General features: G+C 40.5%; 1 protein-coding gene across 1 annotated transcript in view; it reads left to right on the plus strand.

Moving 5' to 3' along the window:
* LOC102762664 (GMP synthase [glutamine-hydrolyzing]) overlaps window positions 1–1,044 on the plus strand; it is a 41,827-nt gene extending 40,783 nt beyond the window's left edge. Inside the window, exon 12 of the mRNA XM_006769896.2 lies at window positions 838–1,044. Within this exon, the coding sequence (XP_006769959.2) occupies window positions 838–1,029 (192 nt within the window). The 3' untranslated portion in view covers window positions 1,030–1,044. The remainder of the gene's footprint in view (window positions 1–837) is intronic.
* The last annotated feature ends 1,480 nt before the right edge of the window (window positions 1,045–2,524 follow it).

The following is a 2,524-nucleotide window of genomic DNA, read 5'->3' on the forward strand; positions in this document are numbered from 1 at the left end:
ACAATGGTGCGGTCCTGCTGGCTGAAGCCCCCGGTTTTGTTTAGCTTCTGTATGTGTTACAATGTTGCTTAGAGTGCAGCTGAGAGGCCGGCAAGGCAGGCGGGGAACCTTGGCTTCCTCCGTCACTGAAGGAAGCTAGCCTCATGTTCGCTTCAAGCTGCCTGGCTGCCGGCCACCATCTTGGCTGGCAGTTAATTTGCATATCGCCCTGATTAGCCAATGGGAAAGGTAGCAGAGGTATGGCTAATTACCATGTTTCTCTTTTATTAGATAGGATTTTATTTTTTGAGAACCACTGTTTTAAAGGGCTGACTTTAGGAGAAGCAAAAGGATCTCAGGAGAAAGGTCTGATATGCAAGAAAAAAATGGTAAACAAAAGAAAATTGAAAATGGTAAACAAAAAAAAAGGTAAAGAAAATGGTAAACAAAGAAAAGAAAATGGTAACATTCAAGCAAACATGGAATATATAATAAAATAATCTATAATTATTATTGTTTATTTTTAAAGTATTACAATAATATGTAGTTAAAATAACATGTAAACCACAAGGGGATTGATTGGAGTTAAAGCATTTAAATATGCTTACATTGTTTGCCAAGTGGTTAGAGAGATTCTCTTGTTAAATATGCATGATAACATTTAAGGGGAACTCTAAAAGAATAAAAACAGGGTTAGGATTTATACTGCATAGTACACACAAGTCAAAGAGAGATGCCCAATAGGATCTGTTCCTATAAAGCAGTAAATGTAGATATCTAAGATAGTAATAGATTCCAAAGGAGTGAGTACCTTATTTCTTGAAACCTTAAGAAATATCTGTGTGATTTTTTTCCCAGCCGCATACGTTATTACAAAGAGTCAAAGCCTGCACAACAGAAGAGGACCAGGAGAAACTGATGCAAATTACAAGCCTGCATTCACTGAATGCCTTTCTGCTGCCAATTAAAACTGTAGGTGTGCAGGTGAGTTGTGTGAATCCATTGCCCTGTGACATAACTTTCTGCAGATGTTCTTTTCATTATTGTTGAAATAGGAATGATTTAGGGAAATGAAACATGAAAATATGTAAAAAGGTAATGTTTTATATAATATTTATGGAGTGAACAAGATTATAGGAACTCAATATTCAGGCTGGGATCTTGTAGTTTTGGAACATCTGTCATCTGTAACCAAAAGTAAAAATTCAAAGAATGACTTGCTTTAGGGTTTGCTTGCTTGCTTCTGCCTTGAAGGATAGTCACCAAGAGGTCATGTTCTCATTTATCCTTCTTGGTATGAAATGTACTATTGCTTTAGAAGTCTTTAATTGCAAGAAGGCCCCCTGATGAACGTTATACACCACTTAGGTCTCATTCTCAACTTGTGTATTTCTTAAACTAGTGCTCTATTTCTTTTATGTCTTCTCTCTTTTAGCTTTGATAATGTACAAATGACATTTGTGTATTTATTGTTCTGTCTTTTCAATTGTAAAAGCATGTGAGGATCATATAGTTTTTACTTTTATAATGCTATTCATATTCCTATATAATAAAAACATAATATGCTAAGTGTCCGGTTGTCTGGTTGTCTGTTCAACCAATCAAAGTGTAATATGCTAATGATAAGTGAAGGCTGCTCAACCGCTCGCTATGACATACACTGACCACCAGAGGGCAGACAGTCGACCAGTTGGCCAGTCGCTATGACGTGCACTGACCACTAGGGGGAAGACACTCTGACTGGTAGGTTAGCTTGCTGCTGGGGTCCAGCCGATCAGGACTGAGCAGACATGCCCAGGAACTCTCCTGTGATCCTTCCCCGGCTGGCCAACTTCCCACATCCCTCCCCAGCCCCAGTTGTGAACCGGTGAGGTCCCTCAGCCTGGCCTGTGCCATCTTGCAATCTGAGACCCCTTGGGGGATGTTGGAGAGTTGGTTTCAGCCTTACAGTGGAACGACTGGTTTCTGTGATGCACACTGACCATCAGGGGGCTGACACTCAATGCAGGAGCTGCCCCCTGGTGGTCAGTGCGCTCCCACAGGGGGAGCGCCACTCAGCCAGAAGCCAGACTCACAGCTGGCGAGTGCAGCGGTGGTGGCGGGAGCCTTTACCCCCTCTGCGACAGTGCTAAGAATGTCTGACTGACGGCTTAGGCCTGCTTCCCGGGGGAGCGGCTGAGGGACCCCGCCACCCCCTAAGTTTCCGAATTTTGTGCACTGGGTCTCTAGTTAGATTATATTAAGTTCTCCTTTGTTTATATGCTCTTCAAGTGAAGGTTTCTTTTTTGTTAGAGTTTGTAGTAAAATGAAAACCAGAAAAGGTGTCAATAATTTAGCTTAGTGATGTGATTGTCAGATATTGGGATAATGTGTTTATAATGGCCTTGTAGAATAGAATTATGTATGGAAGAAAATGAACTGTTTTAGAGATTATTCACGTAAAACTTAATAAATATACTCTTTTTCCTGAATTTGTTGGATGAGTGACTTTTTAAGAAATGAAGCTTATTTAGACTCCACTACTCTTCCATCAAAATGAAAGTTC

Source organism: Myotis davidii, unplaced genomic scaffold (genome assembly GCF_000327345.1).
Source record: "Myotis davidii unplaced genomic scaffold, ASM32734v1 scaffold1284, whole genome shotgun sequence".
Lineage (NCBI taxonomy): Eukaryota > Metazoa > Chordata > Mammalia > Chiroptera > Vespertilionidae > Myotis > Myotis davidii.